At 40.3% G+C, this 22,728-nt stretch overlaps 1 protein-coding gene across 1 annotated transcript; it reads left to right on the top strand.

The window, feature by feature from the left end:
- Positions 1-568: 568 nt before the first annotated feature.
- On the top strand, positions 569-19,622 carry LOC125697717 (guanylate cyclase soluble subunit beta-2-like). Its single transcript, XM_048955252.1, is given in 18 exon segments — positions 569-580; positions 1,120-1,220; positions 1,222-1,510; positions 1,839-1,912; positions 2,760-2,854; positions 3,043-3,203; positions 3,593-3,692; positions 4,903-5,123; positions 5,204-5,303; positions 5,839-5,942; positions 8,000-8,216; positions 10,044-10,364; positions 11,119-11,267; positions 13,459-13,605; positions 13,872-14,026; positions 14,691-14,905; positions 14,994-15,116; positions 15,868-19,622. Coding segments are annotated over 18 exon segments (2,736 nt in total). The 3' UTR covers positions 16,020-19,622.
- Positions 19,623-22,728: the final 3,106 nt, after the last annotated feature.

The raw sequence follows: 22,728 nt of genomic DNA, 5'->3' as shown, positions 1-22,728 counted from the left end.
AATCTTTTTGGTAGTTGCTTATCTTTGTTACAAAAAATAATCAGATTGTTTATTTAGGTGTTATGCAAACCATAAGAAAAATTAAAGATATTAAAGTATTTACTTATTTAATTTGCAAATCTCTATACTGATTCAAGTAGTATAAACATAAAAATAATAGTTTTTAAATGTAAATTGGAAGCAACAAGCAGAAATACACAGTTCTTACAGGATTTAGCATTCATCTTCTCTCATTTTATACAGCTTTATCTTCTTGATTTGTCACTGCAAGTGTCACTTAGTTGCACTCATGTTAGCTACAAGTTTTTATGTGGGCAAAATTTGCACAGACAAAAAAATAATCTATAATCATACAGCAAGTTACATTTGTACTGATGGCAATAACAGATGTGTGCTCAGATTATTTGTGGTTCCTATTTGTGACTGTGACCGAGCAGCCAGCTTGTCCTTCAGGTAAGTGCAGCGAAGCGAAGGGTGCCCACACTGTGATGGGGGAAGCTGTGTGCTGGCACCACAAGTGGCTCCTGGGGCCACCCAGGGAAGCAGAAGAAGATCCCACCTGCCAATCATGGGGCTGTGGGTGAGACATTCTGCCCCTGTGGATGATGGGCAGCTCTCCTGGACATTTTTCCTTGAAGACCCATTCAAGCAGATGGATGCAACTCTTGAAAACAAAACAAAACAAAACACCTTTTCCCTTTCGTGAGTGTGTAAGAGCAAAAATACTGGTGCACAGGAGAAGCAGAAGGGGGCTCAGGCTGAGCTGCACAAGGGCTGGGCAGCACCCACCTCTGGGCCATGATGTGGTGCACTACAGGTGCCTCAGCACAGCCAACAGGCGTCCCATCTGCATCTCATCTGATGCTGAAAAGCATCAGCTCTCACGGGCACACATTTACATAAATATTTTGTATTACCTGGGAAATGCAGAGGGCTTTGTGTACACACTGGACTACGTGAAGGCTTAGCTAGCCCTCTGTGGCACAGCTGTAGGCATGCATCAAGCTTTTATCATTTCTCCCAAGCCCAACTCCAGGCACTGTTTGGCTGGAGACCGATTTTGAGAAAATCTCTGCTTGATTGACCAGAGAAGCCCCACGAGAGCTGTGAGGTGGAAAGAGAGGTCAGGAAAAGGACTGTCCTCATCAAAAAGGCATCACCAAAGCCCAGTGCAAGGTTACCTGCTGCGCGATGTGCCACCTGCAGGGCAGAGCGACGGAGCGATGCTCCGTGCCACACAGCCCACGGCAGGGTGCACCCACCGCACACAGCCTCGCGAACGGACGCCCCGCCGCCTCGCACCTTCCCCAAAAGCTGTCGGCCGCGGGCCTGCCTCGCCGCCTCAAGCAGTAGGGCAGGGCCTCGCCGTGCCACCGCCCCCGGGCCGCCTCGGGGGCCGGCGGCGCCGGGAGGGGAGGCGGCCCCCGGCGGCGGCGCTGGGCGGCGGGAGGACCGCCTCGGCGGGCGGCGGTGCCGCGGTGCCCGGCGCCGGGAGGGCGGTGGCGCGATGGTGAGCGGGCCCGGGGACACGGAGGGGGTCGGGGCGGCCGGCTGCCTCTCGGCGGGCGGGAGCGGCGGCTGCGGACGGGTGTGGGGTCGTTGGGCGGTCAGCCCGTTCTGCTTGCGGGCTGCCGGGCGACATCTGCGAAGTAGCGTGCGAGACGTCTGCTCCGTTCCGCTTCACGCTTGTAGGAGGCCAAGATAACGGTTATGCTTTTTACTGAGAGATGCAATGCCTGTCAAACGTTATTTGGAGTCTTAAATGCGGTGGGAGGGCACGTTTGGGCTGCAGTTGGAAAATCGGTGTATCTTTTCCGTGTTCCTACTTGCTTTTGCAGTATGGATTTATAAATACATGCCTGAAGTCTTTGGTGGTTGATAAGTACGGTGAAGAAATATGGGAAAAATTAAGGTAAGGTGTTTGCAATAAATGCAGTGCAATGTATTGAAAGAAATTGTTCACAAATTTAGCAGAAGATTCTAATTCCTTACTGATAAATGGCAGCTGATGTGTATCTCAAATAGTTATTAGAGGCAGGTAACAGAGCAAAAGCAAAAGTTCTGGTATTAATTTGTTCAAATTAATTTGTTACACTACGTAATTAAGCATGACATTTTGTCTTATGGACAATTGTGTTATAGACTCACTGTGACAAAAATCTGAAAGTAATTACACAGAACAGCTGTCATTCTCAATAAGAAGTCAGTTTCATTCCAGTACCTTCTGGAAAACAGCTAAATATATAATCTTTTCTGCTTTCGTCATTACTGCATGAGCATTCTGGCATTTTCCAAGAGCTAAAGATATATAAATGATACTTAGATATCCACAAAAAATAGCCACCGAAGCCTGTATAAAAATTCAGTTTTGGTCAAGACTGTGGAGACCCAAGAGCTTGCTAATGTGGCCCTATTGAGCAACAACCAAGTAGAGCAGGAGACAAGCTAACACGCTAATTGCTCCAGTACCTCCACATTAGGAGTTGGACTCAATGATCCTTTATGGATTCCTTCCAACTTGGGATATCCTGTGATTGTATGGTGCCCTAATCCTTGAAAGAATTTGTCATAATGCATTAATGTGAATTAGCAGAAGTGTGGAGGCAGATACAGTCTTAAACCATTACTGAAAGTAGTGTGTTTCAATATAATGTGTGAAGGAGTTTAAGGAATCGGTGAGCTAAGTAGTGTTTAATGAATGCTGATTCAGTCATCATACTTACACCACTGAGAGAAGGATATTGTCTCTTCTGTTGTAGACTCCAGGCTGGAGTTCAGGATAGTTTCTTGACTTTTGGAGTTTACAAAGATGAGATCACAATGCAACTTGTTGACAAAGCCTGCAAAATATTAGGTATGTGTCACCACACCTTAAAAATAAACCCTCCAGATTCACTCCTGACACTACATCCCAGATTTCCTCCTCTGCTCTTCAGGATGCCTTTCCTATGTTGCAAACATTCTGCATTCATTCTTAATCCATCTGACAGCACTACCAGAATTTCCAGGCCTTTTGTATTCATTAAGATATTGTCTTGCCAGGTGTTCCTGCTGATATGGTTCTGAGAGAGTTTGGAGAGTATTTCTTTGAATTTTGTAAACGTTCAGGTTATGACCACATGCTGAGAACGCTGGGTGGAAATTTGTATGAGTTCATAGAGAACCTGGATGCATTACACAGCTACCTGTCCCTGTCTTACCAGGCAAGTTCAAGTAGTAATTACTGTGTGGGTATGGGTGTGCTCTGACAGTTTGCAACCCAAGGAACAGCATGTTGTAGGTATGAATGAGTAAGGAAGAAAGAGGCCATAACAGCCTCTACTGTGTTCTAAAACTCATTCATCCAAAATGTTAGGACAAGTTTTTTAAAGTATTCTTTTCTGAGTAGTTCTCAAAAGTAGATATTATTTAGCATATTAACTCTACTGAATAGGAGATAACCCTTCACAGTTGAGCATATTTAATTTTCTATATTTTAGCTTATTCATATTACTGCTGATTTCATTAAGGCACAGGATGCTTTTATACAATTGAAATTTACCATATTTCTTATCAAAGAAGGATACTGAAAGTTGTTCTTTTGTCTCATCAGGAGATGAATGCACCATCTTTCAGAGTAGAAAAGAATGAAGACGGGTCAATGCATTTACATTACTATTCAGATAGAAGAGGTCTGTACCATATTGTGCCAGGTAATACAGAGTACAGATCAACTGGTATGCAGTATATGTATGGACTAATCATATATTTGCAGATATACTTTTCTCAGGTTTCAGGATCTTTTTCTCAGATGAAGACTGGCCAAGAAATTCAAACCTGGTAATGTTTATTAATCAGACAACAGACCTCTGTATTTCCCTGCCTGCCTAATCACTTGTAGCTACCACTGGCTTCTACAAGATTTGCACATGCCAACCCAGCCCTTATGTATCTGTTGCTGCTATAGAATTCCAGTAGACTTCCTTTGGTGGAAGGAAAATTGAATTTCATGTTTGTATTGATGTTGATTGATTCTCAGTAATTCATATTCTTTAAATTACAGTGAATAGCAGTGGTAGTTTGAAAGCATATGTATAATCCTTAGATATGTACTCATGCAGTACATGCAATTTTGTAAATCTGCTGTTGGGCCCTGCTCAAAACTGAATCTTACTCCAGCAATGGTAAGAGTTAAGATTTTTTAACTTTGGGAATCTCCACAATTATTCTTATGCAAGGGTTAAATATCTACAAGTATGTAAGAGATAATCATATTCTTTTATTTCCTAGATGTTTCTAAATGAAATATTTTTATCAATTCCCCCCCCCCCCCACCACCACTCCATATCAAAATTCATTTCATATTCCTCTCGAAATACAGAGTTACTTGGAATTTTCATTTTGTCCAGTATTTCACTTAGTAACTAAGAAGAAATGAAAAGACAGATATTGCATCTTCGTGAAAGACTTACTTGAAAACATTCTGCACCACTCTAGAATATTCTGCAAAATCTGTTTCATATTCTACTGAAATAGATTGTTTTAACAGAATCTCTTTAGAGCCTGTACAGTTCTGGGGCTTTGGGAATTTGTATTTTTTGCTATGTATGACATTTGGTCACATTATTCAGGTATTCTTCTGAGCTTTTTCTAGTGAAAGTAAGCATTTGTTGTCAGACAAAGCAAACAAATAATAAAAAAAACTCCCAAACTATAACCTTAAAAATATCTCATATGTACATAATCTCATCCTAGTAACACACTGGTAGTAGGAACAACATAGGTAACTACAGGCCACTTTCTTCTTCCAGTCTCATTTGGTAAAGCAGTTCCTGAAACAGTGAAATATCATTGTGAGCTTGCTGAAAGGGAAATGGAAAGATTTTGCTGTTGGCAATGTTGTGTTTTTTGTTTTGCTCTCAGGAATCATCGGTGCAGCAGCCCTGGATTTTTTTAACATTGAGATTTCAATGGAAATAGTCAATCAAACGGAAGAAGAAGAAAGAACTGGGAAAAAAGAGCATATTGTTTTTCTCGTCACTCAAAACCCTGTACTTCCATATAAAGAAAGAAAGAAGTTTTCTTTCTCACCTCAGTATCTTGCTGACTCTGAAAAACAAAATGATACTCGACTGAACAGTAAGGTATGTTAAGATTCATTATATCAATAAAATACGATTAAAATAATACACCCTTGAAAATCCCCTTGGATTTATTTCAACAGGATCTTGAGAAATCAGAGAATACTATTAGGGGAGGCTCGGTTTGTCCTGTCAAGAAAAGTCACTGGAAAACTATAAGAGGAATAATCACATTAGGAAAAGGTGAGAACATTCGGAGTGAGCTTGTCATTAGCTATGAGTCTTTTCAGTAAGAAAGTCAGTAAGCCTCACTGAGTCCCCCCACCCCTCCATGTTGAAGTTACCATTTGTGTTTCCTCTTCTTCTTTTCAAGATGTTTCTGGTTAAACTTCTTTCAGTTAGGCACTGGCAATCAAAAAAAAGAAGTGCAGATAATAAGCATGCTTACTAATGACAGATACTTACATGGAATATGACCTGTCACTTTTGTCTCGTAAACAGTCTTCTGAAAAGTGTTCTGTAAAGTACCATCCTGTGGAATGTCTCATACTTCCCTGTCATGTCACATTGTCTGAGCTGATGAATTTAAGAGAGTGCTTTTTTAACCTAGTTACAGCTATTTCTTCCAACTGTAGTAAATTGCTCTGTGCTTTTTGTATTGCTGAGTTTCAAACCTGGCCATCTCATTATAACGTAGAGTCCTGTCTTATAGAATGTAATGCTGACTGGTCTTATGAGGTGCAATGTGACTGAAATCTGTATGCTTATCTTGCCACAGGTAAACTCCTGAGAGGGTTTGACCCTGTTTATCCCAAGACTCTCTGGATTGACACAAAAACATTTTGCAATGGGCTTCCTTTTCATATGGTTTTTGACAAAGAGGTAGGACAGCAATATAGTAAGGACATTTAATTTGCCTAAAGCATATAGTTATTTTCTGCTGCTGTGACAGTCCTACAGATCATTCCTATGTATGCTCTCTATACAGAGCATGTTCCTTTTCAGCATTTACGGGAATGCTTTGGATAGAGACATGAAATAAAAGTTGCTCATAATAACAGTCGCTTAATTTTCTACAATAGAAATCACCTTTGACTTTATTGAGATCCCCACATATGAAACAGTCACAGTTATGCCAACAAGGTATGTTGTAGCAGTCTACCAAACACAGAACAGAATTTTCTGAGGTTTCTGGCAACTTTCCTGTCCTCTCATTTGCCAAAGACATGATCCATCCTTTAAATTGGCTTTGCATTTAACAAGCTAGTCTCCCTTCTCCCAGTTAACAATCTATGCTAAGGCTTTCATAAGACTTTGCAGCTGAAGCCCTGCATGCTGTCTGAGACTCCACAGCAGAAAAACCCAGACATCTACTACTCTTTATCTAGTAGGAACTGGACCCAAAACTTTATCTTGCTGTTTGAATCTTTCATATACATATATTCTCTAGAGCAGTGGAATTGCCTTTCCCTTTGCAGGGGCTACTCTGTGGATAGTTTCCAAATAGCCTGGACCCCCAACAAGGTGCAGTACCCCTTGCTCCCAGTTTTGTGCAGAAATTAGCTTAACAGAGGAGTGAAGACAGAAGAGTCTGAGAACAGAACTGCAGAAGATAGCTGATTGCAGCCATTTGGGAACATGTTCTGGCATTGTGCTGATAGAGAATATGCCACTGTCTACATTAGCCAAAGTTTATTTTCTAACCTTTTGAGACATCCTTTCGTGATAAAATTCATGGTGTGGAATAAGGGCAACTCCTGCAGCCATTGTTGGTGGCTGGGTTAGAGTATCCCTGATGACAAGGAGTGATGGCAGACTGGACATTTCTGCAGGAATTAAAAGCTTATATATGGTCATCAGGCTAAAAGAGAATGACTGAACATTTATACAGTAATGGTTAAAAGAAGATAATCAGTGGCATCCTTTAGAAAACTAAAGGTTTTCAGGTTTTCAGTGTCACAATTATTTTCTATTTAGAATGCTGGTATCTCTATTTTTCAGTTACATACAAGGCTGAGAGGATTCGTCTCCATATATACATGTATATTGTATCATGCCTGTAGCTGCATATAGAATGTATATAAAGTATACCTGTTTAGTTTTAGATTTTAGAAGGAGGTATTAGAGACATCTCCCTTGAACATTCTCATACAAACATAGATGCTTGCAAGAGCCATGAGAAATTAGGGCTTCCTATAGCTGCTATGGAGCTGGAGAAGCTGGGCCTGGGAGCACATGCCTCCTGTCCCCCACTCATCCTGCTGTTAATAGTTGGATAAAGAAGCTGTAGCCTCCTTTCTCTGCTTTCTTTCCCCTAAGGAGTCTACAGGTACAACATAAGTAATAAACTACTTTTAAAGAAATTGTATCATCTGGCACTAAAATCATAAATTCCCTTTTGTCCAAAGTTACTGTGATATCAGTTATCCTTAGGGAGGAGTGCAAGGATGAAAAAAAGGGAAAAAAGTGAGACTGAAATGCTTATTTCTTTACAACACTAGCAAGTGTACTGAAAATTACTGTGTGTGCTATCATCCTGTAAGATATTGCCATGAAAGTATATTTTCTTCCCTCAGTAGTATGCTTAAATGTGCTGGAATCAGCAAGATTACATTAGGCAAACACAAGTACGTGCAAAATAAGAGCAGATATGATTTTTTTTTTTTTTCTTTTTAAAAATTGATACTGAACAGCACTTGGATAATAATATTCCTTTCTGGGCCCTTGGTCTTGCTATGAAGAAAACTCATTCAGAGTTTTATAGTAATAAGATAGTTTTGTACTGAGTAATAAGAGTTTGACTAATAACGTAGAAATAATCCACATGGTATTACAAGGCTGAGTGTGTGTATGTGTATGTAAACAGTACTAAGCTGCAGCTTGGTCTGACACCAAACAGGATGTGCATTGTATCACATTGTTCGTATTCTCTTTTTAAGCTCAGAGTGAAGCAAGCTGGGGTGAGCATTCAAAAGATCGTACCTGGCCTTCAGACCATGGGCATCTGTCTGGATCACTATTTCAGTATCGTTCACCCAGAAGTACCCTTCACCATCTCTAGCATTCAGAAATTTATCAACAGCCAATTTGTTTTCCAGACCAAGAGAGAAATGATGCCAGAGTCATGGAAACAGCGGCCAATGCTAGAGCTGAGAGGTACTTCACTGTTTTCAGAAGCGTAAATGCTCATATTAAATGAAGAATAACGCTGGAGTTAAACTAATGTCTTTCTGTGGACTCCTGGCTTCACATAAATTTTAGAAGTAGACTTGTTTGCAGCAAGGGGAGGATTAGATCATTCTCTTTACATAAATGGTACTTCAGAATGCTCATAGACAAACTCAGATATTACCTCATGAGATTTTGGAGGCTTTCAGTTAGTACCAGCATTCCCATTTGAAAGGCTTGGAAAGCCTTGGGACCTGTGGAATGTGGAAGAGACACAGAGCCAGCTTCTGCTCTCGGAACCATTAGGCAGAATGTGGAGATGCAGTGAGCTGTGTAAAACTGTCTGGGTCTCACCCTCCCATAGCCTGCAAATCAGCATATCCACCTGAAATGGAATCACTTTGCATTGCTAAGAATTTTCTTTGATGAAAAAATTACTTCTTTGTACTTGGAACAACATTTTGAGCCCAGCCAACTAGCACAGATACCAGTGCACAGATCTTGGATTACATCTCTGGCACATAAAGAAAACAATTAAAACAATGGGTGAGGATTCCAGCAATACACAGCAAAACACATCTCTGCTGTCAGTGTGCAGTTCCAGTTCTGTCAGGGGAAGGGGAGAAAAGGGACAGAGAAAGAGGGAAGAGCTTAAAGATAAATTCCTGGTAAAATTTCTACAGCTGGAAGAAGAGAAATGCCTTCCCCTGTGACTCTGCACATTGTGATCTCTAAAGTGTGAATATATTAATTATACAGATTTACTTCACACCTTTGAAGGGAGTTATTTGGTATACTGGCTAGGTTTCAAATGCGGATAAAAATAAATTAGTTAATGGTGCTTTTTTATTATTCACATTTGCAGATTGATTTGTCTTTTTTTTTTTTCTCTCTCTATTATGTTATGGAAGAGTTTACTGGTTGAAATTGTTGTAGCAACAGAGATTTTATTTTGCTCTATTTTTACTGAGAGAAATGAGGGAATGAGCGTAGAATAATTGTCCATGTAATTAACTGAAATGACAGTTGTTTTAAGTACTCTGTGACCTCAGTTTTGCTCCTTTGAACTATAGAATATGACCTAACTTTCCTTTATTTCCTATCACCTCTACGTGATGAGTGCCAAATCATGAGATTCAGAAAAAAACCGAGAGTTTAGGGAGACCTTGAAAAAAGTGTTGTTAACAAACAAGGAATTTTAGCCACGGGTAAAATTTTACTTCCTATTATTCAGTTAGGTTTTTTAAAATAAAACACAAAACAACAACAAAAGAAACCCATAACCAAATCTTAACCCTGAAAACAAAAACCCAATCCTCCACTAAAAATCTCTTACAACTTTCAGACATATTTGTACCTGTTTATTTATGTGAGCGTTCAACTTAAAGCTCCAGCTTCTAGAAGAGAAACTTCATTGACTTTACTGGGACCACAATTTACCCACTGTGAAATTTAAGTCTTTCACTTAAATTACTTTGAATCTCAGTTTCCCAGTGTACAATGCAAGGGAAAGGAGAGATGTTGTGAGCAATTGTGATTCCTATTGAAGAGAAGGAACCCAAAACATGGTTAGGCTCTATCTTGCATTTACAATGAATGAGTGACTGCTTTCTGAGTCCTGAAATCTTGTTATTTACCTAGTACACTTCATCCATACCAACCCACTTAGTTCTAGCAAACAATTGCAGTGATACACAGACCCTACAGAAAGCTACCATCCTTAGAAATCATTCCCTCGTATTCACATCAGTAGCACTGAACCTTACACAGAATTTCAGGGTGATGAACTCTCTTATCAGCACTTGTTTTAAACAGGCCAGATGATCTGGATGGAGTCTCTGCAGTGCATGCTCTATCTCTGCTCACCTTTACTTCGCACTTTACATGAGCTGGAGGAGCGACAGATGCATATTGCAGACATTGCACCTCATGACGTGACCAGGGATTTGATTCTTCTCAATCAGCAGCGACTGGCAGAGATGGAGCTCTCTAACCAGCTGGAGAGGAAGAAGGAAGAACTGCGGGTACTGTCAAAGCACCTGGAAGAAGAGAAGAAAAAGACTGAAGCTCTGCTCTACGCCATGCTTCCTCAACATGTAGCAAACCAGCTGAAAGAGGGGAAGCGAGTTGAGGCAGGTGAATGAACAGTATTCATTCATAAAGCATGAATCGTGCACCCACTGTGATGGTGATAGAGAGACTGGGAACTAGCACAGCCACAAAGTCATTGCTGTGAAGTAGATTTTCTACTTAATGACACTCATGGGTAGTAAATCGGAGAATGACAGACCCTTCATTTCACTGGTAAGGTAGATTAGATTATTATTTTATTTCAAACATAACTTTGGAAGCTATTTGCCAGTATTGTTTCCTAGGAAATGAAAGGTAGCAGCTGCCCATTCAGGGACAAAATTTGGTGTTTCAACAGTAAAACGGGCTTTTGTTTTTAAAATGAGTATACAGGGACATGAGGGCTCAAAAAAGAAATACAGAAATCAGTCTTTCTTAGAAAATTTTCCTAGCTTCTCTGTGCTGTCTATAAACCTGGAGTTATCATGATTCCTATTTCTCTTAAGGATAGTAAGTAAGAATATTCTTATATTCCCTTTAGTAAACACATGTATGAAATCCAGGATGAAGAGCTTTGTATTTCCTGAATGTAGATGAGCATAGGAACATATTCAGATGTCTGAACTGTTTGAAATGATGTGTTGTAGTTTTTATATTTGAAATATTCTTATATCAACATCTTTCATATCTGAACACATGTAAGTACTACAGCTGAAAAATCATGTGTCCTAAAACAATGACTAGAAAGAAATCCTTGCAGGAAACTGCCATGGTTACCCAGCCATTACTGTTATTTACAGCTGTTTTTTTCTGCTCGCAGGAGAATTCAAGGAATGCACCATATTGTTCAGTGATGTTGTGACCTTTACCAACATTTGTGCCCAGTGTGAGCCTATTCAGATAGTTCTCATGTTAAATTCAATGTACCTGCAGTTTGACAGACTGACCACAGTGCATGATGTATACAAGGTATGTTGTTGAATAAGACTATAGAAATAGTCTGGAATCAGACTGTTTGCTTATTTATTTATATTATATATTTTTAATGCACTTAACTGCTCTTTACCCCAGCATGATTTCCTAGAAACCATAAAATACTGCATATTTATAGTGACCATATAGAGAAACAAAAAATCCAAAACATACGAAGATGTGATTAAATGTGTTGAAAATTTTGAAAAGGAGAGTAACTTCTGTCATTGGCTAGAGTCCCTTCAAAATACTGATACCAGAATTGCTGTTTTGATACATCGCTTCTCTCTCAAACACCCATCCAAGATCCTAGGATATCCCAGTTCGTGGACCAATCTGAATAATTTTGCTAGTCCCTTTATTCCAATCTCTTGTAAAGCATGTCAGTGTGTTATTAGATGTCTCCTTTGGTGGAGATAACTACACAAACAGTCAAAAGCTGGGCTTTGATTTCTTTGATTTTGATTCATGGCGATCTTACGCAATGGTATGCATCTCCTCTTGACCTCTGAGAGCACTGGTTAGATCTAAACTGTAACACACATACTGTCTTCAAACTGTGAAGGAAGGATGAGAGCCCTGCACAGCACAGCACTGTTAACAACTCCAGAGCTACTTAGGTTTTAACAGCTGATCCTAATTTTGTCTGTCCCTAGCACATTAAATATTTAAGAAGGCAGAAATAGCAAAGAGTGAAATCCAAACCTCATTCATTCCTTACTGGGGCAAGACAAGCAGTTCACCCTGCAATAAATTTGTACCGGGAAATCAGAAGGTTTTCTGCCTTGGCAGGGAAACTCTTTTCAATAATTGAAGCAACCAGAATATGGCCTTCAGATTTTAGAATGGATTAGCATCATGTTCTATCTAAATCATACATCTTGAGTGAATTATCTGTCGCTATAATAATCTCCTTTTGATGCTGCATACAACTCCCATTAATATTAAAGGAGGTAGCTAGAGCACAGGGAAGGAGGACAAGATGATTATTTCAGGGATCTGTGAAAGAAATGAAATACTGAAATTGATCAATGAAACTTGGCCCATGCTTATAAATGCCTGAAGTCATGAATTAATCTTGTTAAATTAAATAACCTGCCACAGCCTAAAGATAATTGGCGTATCTATTTGTGTTAGTAGCCTCTTACAGTTATTTTTATCTTGTTAAAGAAATTACTGGTATTACTGTGGTGTGCATATCTGGATAGCAAGTATGTACAGGAACATGTTTTTCAGGACTGAACTACTGAACTGTTTTGAGTCATTATGTTAGTGATCAAGCCCAAAGATGCTCATTAGTAAGAAATTAGTAAGAAATCCAGTTAATCTAATTTAAGATGGTCTCTTATTTGCTGATGGTGAATGTAACAGTGAAATCTTATAAGAGCAGTTTACAAAATTTCTTGGCTGTGTAAGAGACTCTTACAATGAATCTCAAATGAATTCTGTGTTTCAAAAGGCCGTATTGCATTCCCAGCAAAATCCCTGATACGGGGACAAACCCTGAAGTATTACTCAGGTGCATTTCAGTGTGCATTTCAGGGAGACTGAACACCTGAAGTAGGACTAGCCTTTCAGAATCTTTCTCACTGGCAGCAGCATGCTGTGGGAGAACATCTGATTGTAAGGAAGGATATTCACAAAGTGCTTAGTTCACACCCTGCATTCTCTGACATTGTGCCATTGGGAATTGTAGGCTTCCTAATTTCACATGAACCACTTGATAATCACCAATGGATAGACTCTCTTGATTTATTGGGACTTTTAAAAGGGAAATACACTTTTAATACCAATTGTGAACTGGAGCTAATTAATAGCATTTAACTATCAGATAACTTTCTGGCTTAGGAGTTGTGCTTGAGGATAGTTCCTTACATATAAATCTGCCCTGGTGGGGTGAAAGACAAGAAGTCTGGCACTTTCCCAGCATCTCTTACTCCTTAGGGTTTCTCACAATGATATCTAAGCTGGGTCAAGTAAGCAGGGACAGAACACACTGAATTTTTTAGTTTGGAATCAAGGAATAGATCCCCATCTCAAGGAAATTCACACGTGCTAGAGCATGATTGGAAGCATGTTTTAGAAGGAAGAGGGAGTTGGTGCAGGGAAGGAGAGCCTCCAACAGCAAAGCACTAACCTGAAGGAGAATTATAGGCAGTGCTCATATACTTGTCCTTCTCAATTAAAGGTGGAGACAATTGGAGATGCCTATATGGTAGTAGGTGGAGTCCCTGTGCCTGTATCCACTCATGCTGAGCGCGTTGCTAACTTTGCCTTGGGGATTATAATAGCAGCTAAAGGAGTACAGAACCCAGTTTCTGGAAATCCAATCCAAGTAAGTGGTTAACACATAGACTCTGATTCTTGGGTTGGGCTTCTGGTTAATGTATTGCAGTGGGACATCAAAGAGCTCCTTTTAATTTCTCTGTGACTGTGGTCACGTGGGTGCATTTTCCAGCAAAAGCCTTTCCCGGAGGATATTTGGTATTTTACTAGCACCCAGTGTTGTGTTAAGGTGGACTTTTAGGTGACTCAGTAGCATTAAGAAAGGTCGTAAATAACAAGTGACGTTTTTGGGGGGTGTTTTATGTCTTTGTAAAGATTAGAGTTGGGATCCATACAGGTCCTGTCTTGGCTGGAGTTGTTGGAGAAAAGATGCCTCGTTATTGCTTGTTTGGTGACACAGTGAATATAGCTTCCCGCATGGAGAGTCATGGTGTCCCAAGTAAAATTCATCTGAGCTCCAGTGCCTATCAGTGAGTAATTCTGATGAAAAATTTTCCTATTAAAAGCTGTGCTAAAAACACTGTCTTACAGATGTAGCTTTCAGATGTAGACGGTCCTGTCTTTTGTCACTGATTTATGCAGCTTACTTGTAAAGAAAAATCACTGCTTGCAAAGAACTTAGTTTTGATCATTTCAGATGTCCTTGTATATAGAGGTTTGAAAGTCTCAATCCTAGAAAGTACAAGATGAAAAAAATAGATGTGATTTTTTTTGAAAGTACCAATAGCATGATGTAAATGCTAGAAATACATATAATTTAATTTGACATCCTGCATAACCAGAGCTTCAAAATCTCTCTTATTGAGTACAATACTCTGTGGCAGAATAGTTCTATTTGCACCTATTATGGATAAACTGTATAAATCACTGTGTTATTCATGAAGTGAGGAATTCACTTTCCCAAAGCTCTTGTCAATAAAAATTAAATACTGCATTTTCAAGAATCTTGTATATGCACAAAATATGCAGGAAGAGGTGAAAGTGAAGACGAGCTGCAGAGGAGTAGAAAAACATGGACTGGGCACCTATGAGTGGTATTAAGAAATAGGAAAGCCAGAGACCACCTTAGCACTGATGGGTTTGTTTGTTTGTTTGTTTGTTTTGCTAATCTTGAATTTTCCTCTGTCATTTTAGCTGTCTAAAATACAAAAATTTTGAGATGACAGAAAGAGGAGAAATAGAAGTGAAAGGCAAAGGAAAGATGCATACATATTTCCTCATTAGAAATAAAACTGCATGTGAGAATGAGATTATGGGAAGGCCAATAAAAGACTTAGATTCTGGCCGTGAATCTGCTCAGTCCTTTCAAGAAGACAGGGCTGAGGCAGTGCCAAGTTCTCATCAGACAGGTAGAGTCAACTTGACATATCTTTATGTCCTTAAACAAATGAATGTTAATACAACTACGGTAAGTGTTCTTTTCTGTTCTTCTTTCAGCTACTCATAATCAGCCAGAGAAGGACCAGACCACAACCATTGCAATGAAGTATCTCGATGTTCCCACAGATGCACAAAACAGCCTCAAAAGAAGAAATCAAGCAAAAATTGCAGATTTAACAGGTAGTTATTTAGTTACCATCTAGAAAAGGCAACAATTACAAAGCAACTTAGGGGGCTTATTCTTGCAGTTTCATTGTATTCCACTTCTGAATGCCTGTGGCTTTATTTGAGACAGGAATTCATAGCCAGTATATCTGTGTTGGGTAAACTAACCAACTAGCACATTGCTTAAGGCCAAACAAATTCACCTTCAGAGCAATCAGAACTGTTGGTCTTGCATTAGGTGGAAAGAAGCTGACATAGCTGTCAGATTTCAGCATCAGATAATGCAAAGAACTGATAACTTTTAGACAGCTCTACGTGAGGGTAGACACAATTATTCATATGCACAACTTCTCCTAGAAAAGCTGCCATTATTTTATGTAGTTATGGGGAAACCCTGATCAAGCCTGAGAGAGAGAGACCTTGTTGGCTCTGCAGCCTGTCAGTCCTCAAACCAGTCTCCTGTGGGGATTAGAAGGATTTATTTCCATGCCCACTTTCTACAGTCAAAGCTCAGTCTCTACTCAAGTAACTGATACTGAGTGATGAGTTTGATGCCTTAACAGTCTAATCTAATGCAGCAAGTCTTGTAATTCTATTTGTTTAACCCGTAGGTTTCATAAAGACTAAGAATATTGCCATTGATTGATTTCTGAGAGATGTTTTATTCCCCTCCCACCTATTTAGAAGTAGTAGTTAATCTAATATATGACAAATAGCAACCTCTGTGGTCATTAAAAACTCACACTGAAGGAGTATTTCTTTTCAGGCAAAAGTTACAATTCAAAAAGCTATGGGAGTCTCCCTGGCAACCAGCATTCAGATGATGCTCCTCATCCTCTGAACAGGGGAAGAGTCAAACCAGATACTGAAGAGCCACAAATCAGAAACGTTCGCTCCAATTTTTGCAATTTGCTGTAAGTTTCTGACTTTTTACATTAATCAGAGCATTTTTATTATTATTTAGTGCATTTTCCTGTTTTGGGACCAATTTTCTATATGAAATTCTACATCATTTTCTGAAAAAAACAAAAAAGAAAAGACATTTCATCACAATTTTCAGCAAAAAGAATGGAAAGTGATGTTTTTTTTAACCAATCTGCACACGTCAGACGATACTCCCAGTGGAGAATGAAACCACCACAAGATAAGTTGAAGATGCATTTCTCGGCTTCTCCCATTTCTTTGAATACCTCTACGTAAAAATGACTGTTTGGTATCTCATGCAGCAGTAGGGAAAGAGGTGAGTCATGCAATTAGAAACGTTCATACTCAAGCAAGGAAGCAGTACAAGAAATATTCCCTGAAGGGACCATCTGTCTTCAGCACAGCCAACAACCTCCTTGTGTAAGGTCAGCAGAATTTGGTCTGTTCTATCTATTTAACTATGATGACAATTAATCTCTAGTGAGTCGTTTGCTGAGGAAAAGCATTCTGCAGTGAAAGTGCAGAATAGATTTCTATATAATACAGCTTATAGTTTTGCATCCTGAGGAGACAGTACTGCCTACTTTGTAGCACGTAACAATAAAAAACATAAATCAATCCGTGATCTTTGAGTCAGCTGTGTATGCTGTACTTAGAAGGCTTAAGAAGGAAATACACATTGTGAAATTAAGTGATACTGAATTCATCTCAACACTGAAGGCCTGTTCAAGGCCAATGAACTATCTGAGACCTTCCAACAAGCTTCAAGTTTATTTCCTATGGTCTCTCTTCAGCTAAACGAAATTAAGGCTTCAGAACTACACAGGGAGTACATCAGTGCTGAAATTAATGCTGCTAACATCACTGAAAATAACAGTGTTAAGGGTCAGCATCGCTTACCTGGTGTCAGAGGCTCCCTTGCTGAGTTACTTCCACTCTGATATATTCTTAGATTGCACCTAATCAGAAATAGCAGAGAAAAATCAGAGTTCAGCTGTCAAGGATGTAAGATAGAAGAGCAAAATATAATTGATAAAAAGACTGTGAACAGTCTGGCATATCATAAATCATCCTCTTGTTCCTGTATGTGGAGCTTGTAGTAGATGGAATGTACTGTGTTTTGGGTGAGTTTGACATGTGATGTACCCTGCACACTGATGTACTATCTTTGTGTGTGGATTCATTGTGTTAAATATACAAACATGAGACCCATTTGAACTTCCAGCAAGAACCCAGTGGACAAGTCTATAGTGTGACTCCTCCCTTACAGCCTGGAGCATCACATTTCTGCCTCTGTCTGTGGCAGGAGCAAAGCCTTTTAAACACCAGATGGACAGGTAAGACTGATGAAAGGAAGTGCCTCCTCTCTATAGTGTAGCAAGATGAAATTTCACCTGGTTAGGTTTTGTTTTTAAATCCATTAGACAGTAGCTGTCCTGACTGGGTGCTCTGTGGCTCTATGAACAAGCAGTGCATGCAGACCAATGGAGGAGGATGTGTAGGGTGAAACTGTGCTGCTCTCCACACATTGGGTATTTCATGTGGTAGCACACACGAAATGCCTGTTAGCTTTTTGAGCACCTTACAAGTGCATCTCTCAGCTTATTTTCATCCAGAAGAGATCCATTAATGTGCTTTGAGACCACTCTACGATTTAAAATGAAGTTCAGTTAGTAAGCATAACTAGAAATTCACTTACAAATGTATTCTGGACACTGACTAAAATGCACTTATGAACGCACCCTTTAAAGCTTTAGCACTTTCAGCAATAAAACTGGGCAGCGCCAGCCTGGGAGAGTGCAATTTTCTGGCTGTCAGCATTTATTAATGTTTTTACGTAGATGGAGTTTTCTATCTAGACATTGTTCATTATTGTGGAGAGGTTGATGTATGCTGTAGAGTGAATATACATCTAAGCATTACTGTTAAACTGGGTACGAAGATTCGAAGCACTTGATGGTGTGCCCTCAGACATGCAATGCCTGCATTTCACCTTCAGTCTTAGCAACTCCACCCCACGTGGCACAGCTTCTGTTGTTCACGGCTTTGTATTTTCATGTTGTTACCAACCTTTAAAACAACATTCCTGAGGAAAGCCAATGCCTGATTTCTTTCTCATTCACAGTGGTGTAAATCTGCAGTAACAGTTAAGTCAGCACTATCCCACCGATTTAACTTGAAAATTGACAAAATTTTCTTGCCTTCAGCCTACAGATGCATTTCACACTGATAAAACAGAACTTGTCATTTAACAAATGACAGTGATGGACTCCATCTTTTTCTGCATTTGTGATGGCTACATAAAGCCACATAGCCCCAAACTCACGTGTTACACAGGAGGAAACATCACAGTTACCAGTTAGTGCAGGAGGGAACTTCCTGCTGTCCCAGCTGCTCCCGCAGGCTGTACCTGCATGGCTGAATCACTTACTCTCTCTTTAGAAGGGAGAATTTTTGATTGGAAGCCCTCTGTAGCCCAACAAGCCTTGCCATCAGTGACTAGGATGTGGTATATGTTAAAGAGTTTAGGTATGAATCCTCTATGGGAGGAAGACAGAAATGGTTCATGGCTTAATTGCTGTCTGCATTACTTTGCGCGAATTTTAACACTTGCTTTGCTTATACCTGTCCTTTCTGCACTGAGCAATCTATGAATATTTAATATTGGAATGTTTTAATTGCCAGTAAGTGCACCATGGTCAGATACTTTACGCTGTACTTCAGTGCATTTGATGTGCTCAGTGGTTTCTCTGTGGCCTCTGCTACTGTCTGGTCTTCTGCTTCCCTGTTGGAGATGTGGACCTTGGTCAAGTCTGAACATCTTGAACTGCTTTTAAAAATGCCTGTGCACTGTCCTGTGTTCTTAAATCTGTAGATACTGCTAAAGATGTCAATAATACAGAACTATCATTCAAAAATAAATGTTTCCATTAATGGACCGATTGTCATTTTTCAATGTCTAGTTTGATTCCTTTCCTTCTTTTCCACCATTTTTAGTTCTTCTGTCCTTATGAATATAAAAAAAAAGTTAAGACCATGACACCTCCAATAAACAGAGTTTAATTTCTTAACTATACACAGTGATAGGCATTTTTGTGGCATCAGAATCAGCAGCCTGGTACAGTTAACACTGCTGTGTGCTAATACATGTGCTAACACGCAGGGACTGACCTGCACTGAACTGACACAGGAGGGGTGGGAGAACAGAATTCGCACTGCTGCTTTGAGAAGGTTGAGGCAGGCAGGGTTTAAAAGTTGAGATTTTTGAAAGCCGTCTGGAGCACATGGATTCCCAAATCCCATTAAATCTGGCGTTCAAGCATGAATGTTCAAAAGCACTTGGGGTACCTTTAGAAGTCTAGAGGCCAGGTTTTCAAAGACGCTTGTTTCTCTGTTAAGTGAAACCAGCTGGATTTAGGTACTTTACACACGTCTAGTTTCTTGCAATTGAGCTTTCATTAAAACATTTAAAAAGCGTTTCCTTGTGCATGCTTTCAGAAAAGAGCTGTTCAGCAAACTTCCCTAACTGTAACCCAATTTGCTGGGAGTCTTTGATTAAAAACACTTCTAACATTACAATGCAGCACCGTATGGAGTCAAGCTGAAAATAAAATCCACAAATGAAACAGTGGTGAAACTGAAAAGATTATTTCATTGGGAATGTATTAAAAATGTTCTTGAATATATAAAACAATTTCAGAATAAAAAAGGGACTGATATTTTTTACACATGTATAAAACATCACTGAAAGTCAAGATGGTTTCTTTGTCTACCAGCTCTCTGCTTTCACTTTTGAAGACTCCAGAGTGTAAAAGGTAGACAATAAGACTGACAATTTGGGCAGTATTCACCCATCGGTACAGCCTGCGTGTTAAAAACATAACAAACATTTGCTTGTGGCCAAAGCAAACAGCGCATGGGACACTATCCTTACTCATACTATCAGATCTATGTTATCAAGCACTCCTCATTTTTTACAAGCCATTTTATTCTTCCATTGGTTTTGCACCAGTATGCTGGATGTCTGCTAATGATTCTTGATCTGAGCTGTGTTCAGACACCATTCCTAAAATATTTGAGTCCTCTGGTTCAGAGTCCTTCCTGTTCTCTCTTGGGGTACGGTATCTCTGATGGACACCAGCTCAGAAACAGATTTGCAGTCATGTTTACATATTGATTAGCACCTTGTGCTCCTGTCGAGTTGGACCTGAAGTGGACATCAGCAGTCACAGACAAGTTTTGCAAAAGTTCGGAGTAATGTTAACTGGTTCTGTAACATCGCCTTGACTTTGCTGTGTTGGTATTGTGAAATTTGAAGTTTTAAGTACAGAAGAGACTCCCAGGTCCTTTAGCAGCTCTTCATCATTTGCAACAAATACCTCACCTGTCAAGGGATTGGCAAACACAAGATGTGATTTGGTTTCCGCTTTTTGCAACAAACATAGCAAACCAGCTTTAACATCCTGTTTAAAGCAGTGCTGAGGTGAGGGAGCCTCGAGTCGTGTTGAGCAGAAGCTGCTTTGTGGAGGAGCTTTGCTATCATGTGGCTCCATCGCAGCATACATGCTTCCAGCCAGTTTTGTCATGGCTTCCATTTCCTTGCTGAACAACAGGGCAGTGACCCGAAACACCGTCTGGGTGAGTCTGTGAAGGCAGCCTGCCAAAGCGTTTTGCAGATAAGGAACCTGACACATAGCTATCATTTAAGGCCAATTTATCTCGAGAATCAATGGGCCTTTAAAAATTCACCAGCTCACATATCCTTTTCAGTGATGGTACTTAACTGTTTTGTGTCCTGATTTTGCAGGCTTTTGAAAGAACCTTGATTTTCAGCATAAGACACATCCATTGGTAACAGGAAACTAACAGCCTTTACTTTACCCCTGGAGAAAAATGAGAAAGGATTATGAGGATCGCAAATGTATAAAATGTGCACAAAACCCCCACCAGCAAGTCAAAAGTGAATGCAGGCAGCACTTGCATGATGTGTGTGGGCAGAATTTCCTGCCCTGCTGACACTGAGCTCACACAGCTCCCCAGGGGCCAGGCACGCTGTTGGCTGGCTGGCTGCTGGAAGCATCTGCCTTTTCCCATTAAGTCTTACAGTTCTATGCACTCCTGGCTCCTCTAGATAAATCCAAGGGGATACATCTGAATAGTAACTTCCAAAATAGTCAGTATCTCACATATGGTTATGATGTTAGAGCAAAATGTGAGAGACCTACTACTAAAACCAAATCATGAAGACCTGTTGCAGTGCAAAATGCCATCCCTATAAAAAATTATGCTTCATTAGCTTGGAGAACTCATTGCTACAAGTTATCCTGCTAGTAAAAGGCTTACCAAGATTTCTGCCTGCCTTAGCCCTCTGTGTGTAAGTGGCAATGGCCACAATTATGGCCTGAAAATATATGAAGCCTTTTATTCACACAAAAATCTCAGAGTTTCATGCTTTGAGATGTGACTTGGACTGTTGGTAAGGTGAGGTTAAAAAGCAAAACAAAACAACCTCACTCCATAGTTATTTCTTCTGTTAAAGCAGCCAACAGTGCATTGACACAAGACCCTGTGCCAGACTTGGTGCAGGCCAGTGCTGCCAAGGCAGCTCTGAAGGGAATGATAAAATAATCAGCAATATTCCTGTTACTATTAAGTAACCAGTGCTTTTCGTCCACAGATCACAAAGCATCAGTTGTAAGACATCTACACTGCTAGCTCGATAACTCTGAAAACTTTTTCCCTTTGGGAGAAAACGGTGACATTTGCCAGTGCCCCCTGCACGCTGAGTGCACATCCTGACACAAAGGCTCCCAAGCGAGGTGCCTCCAGGGCAGAACTCTCTAAAGTGTCTACGTGCATTGACTCAGAAGTCTGCCAGAACCAAGCAAAGCATATGCTGAAACCCAGCACTATGGGGTCAGGGTGCTTTTGAAAGTGAGATGTGTTCCCTGCCTGGGTCTAAATTTACTTGTTAAAATGCTGTAAAGCACCTGACCCTGAAACATTCTTACAACAAAACAGGTGTAAGTGTTCAAGCCCATGGTTTTCTCCTGTTTAAGTGCACGCTTGGAGGCCGTTTGGGCTGTCTCTGTTTTAAGCACAGCATGATTGGCACTAAAAGCAGCTATGTGAAGGGAGTCACACCGTGTGTAACAGCAGCGGGAGGGTCTGGAGCTGCTGAGTATCACAGACTCACCATTAGAGCCCTTACTTTAAATTATTGCTGTGTGTTGGAGAGCTTTTCGCCAGTGAGCAGAGGTGCTCACAACTTCTCCAGGAGCCATTCCATTTAATATAGAGCCCTGAGAACATTCTTCTTGAGGCTGAAAGCATTAATTTGTAATGCTTCAGCTACAGGGGCAAAATGATGTAGAGAATCTGCATCCATGCACCACATTATCATGCTTCCAGAAGCACAGCACAGAGTAACTCTGTATCCCCTCCTGGAACTTGGCTTGTCAGACCTGCCTATCAACCTGCAAAACCCCCTCTGCTCTGGTGGGAAGAACACTGCAACCCCTTCCCTCTTTCCTCACCCGCTCCTTTGTTTTTGGAAACCTAAGCTGCTAACACTGACCATTGGGGAGGTTTGGCAGGAGGAGCAGGACATCCCACCCTACGTATCTCCCCTCTGCTCAATGCCTAGAGACATTTAGACAATCCGACGTATCGCTGCTGCTGAACTGAAACCCAAAGCAGAGCC

The sequence above is a fragment of the Lagopus muta genome, chromosome 9 (genome assembly GCF_023343835.1).
Source record: "Lagopus muta isolate bLagMut1 chromosome 9, bLagMut1 primary, whole genome shotgun sequence".
In the NCBI taxonomy this organism is placed as follows: domain Eukaryota; kingdom Metazoa; phylum Chordata; class Aves; order Galliformes; family Phasianidae; genus Lagopus; species Lagopus muta.
This window is presented reverse-complemented; position numbering and strand designations above follow the sequence as displayed.